Raw genomic sequence first — 1,231 nt, 5'->3', positions numbered from 1 at the left:
TAATTCTATAACCCATATTTGCATTATATCAGATATGACAACCATATAACTTTTTACTTCCACATTATGAGAAGAAAAAAAAATTCTTTTTGTTTGTTTATTTAAACATACACAAAGTATGTGGTAACTTGTAAGCAGGCACAAGGTGTATGAAACAGAACACCCGTGTTATAACGACTGTCGTTCCCCCCCACGTGAGGATGAACAAATTACACCTATTCATTCAATAACCCACAAAGTTACATTGCCCCAACAGGTGGAACTTTATACGACTTCCTCATGTCTCAGTCTTCACCATTAAAGGAGGAAAACGTGACCAACTTGTTCATGCAGATTGTGGTTGCGTTACACCACATACACACTATGAATATTCTACACAGAGATATTAAGCCTCAGAATATTCTTTTGGATCGAAAATGTAAAGTTTGTAAATTGTCCGACTTCGGAATCTCTAAGGTTTTGAACACGAAGACCAAAGCTTTCACGGTAAGTTGTGTGGAACAGAACACCAGTTATATATTGGTCCGTTTATCAATATGGTATCACTATCATGTCACCCTGGTTGTTACTCAATTTTAATTGCTTTGTTAACCCAGTGGTTACTAATAGTTTTTCTCAAGTTGTCAAGAAAACAGTCACATACAAAGTTACATGAATGTGAATGAATGAATGAATGAATGAATGTAACTTACTTTATCCTCGCGTGGCCGGAAAACGACAGTCGTTATCACACAGGTTTAACACCTCGTGCCAGCTTACGAGTTACCATGTATGTTACTTTGTGGGTGATTATTTTTTGGGGGGATTTTTTTTATGTATGACTGGTAATTTGGACAACCCATAAGTGACCACTGGGTTGGAGCAATTGTCGTTAAGTGTCTTGCCCAAGGACACATCACACACAACGGTAGCAGCGACGAGCATTGAACCCATTACCTACGGGTTACAGACAGGCGTGATGACCACTATGCCACGGCGCCGGTACATACGTGGTAACTCATATTAAGCGGGCACAAGGTGTATGAAACAGAACATCCGTGTTATAACGATGGTTATTGCCCCGCCATGCGAGGATAAATAAGTTACGTACATGGAAACTTGTAAGCGGGCATGAGGTGTATGAAACAGAACACCCATATTATTACAACAACTATCAATACCCCATAACTTACCCCCCCCCAACCCCCACAGGTAGTAGGCACCCCGTGTCATATATCACCGGAGTTATGCA

General features: G+C 40.3%; 1 protein-coding gene across 1 annotated transcript in view; it reads left to right on the top strand.

Annotated features, from left to right (window-relative positions):
• Positions 1 to 135: 135 nt before the first annotated feature.
• LOC113474735 (serine/threonine-protein kinase nekl-2-like) overlaps positions 136 to 1,231 on the top strand; it is a 1,666-nt gene continuing 570 nt past the window's right edge. Inside the window, exons 1-2 of the mRNA XM_026837007.1 lie at positions 136 to 486; positions 1,192 to 1,228. Coding sequence (XP_026692808.1) covers positions 280 to 486; positions 1,192 to 1,228 — 244 coding nt within the window. The 5' untranslated portion in view covers positions 136 to 279. The remainder of the gene's footprint in view (positions 487 to 1,191; positions 1,229 to 1,231) is intronic.

Source organism: Ciona intestinalis, chromosome 12 (assembly GCF_000224145.3).
Source record: "Ciona intestinalis chromosome 12, KH, whole genome shotgun sequence".
NCBI lineage: Eukaryota > Metazoa > Chordata > Ascidiacea > Phlebobranchia > Cionidae > Ciona > Ciona intestinalis.
This window is presented reverse-complemented; position numbering and strand designations above follow the sequence as displayed.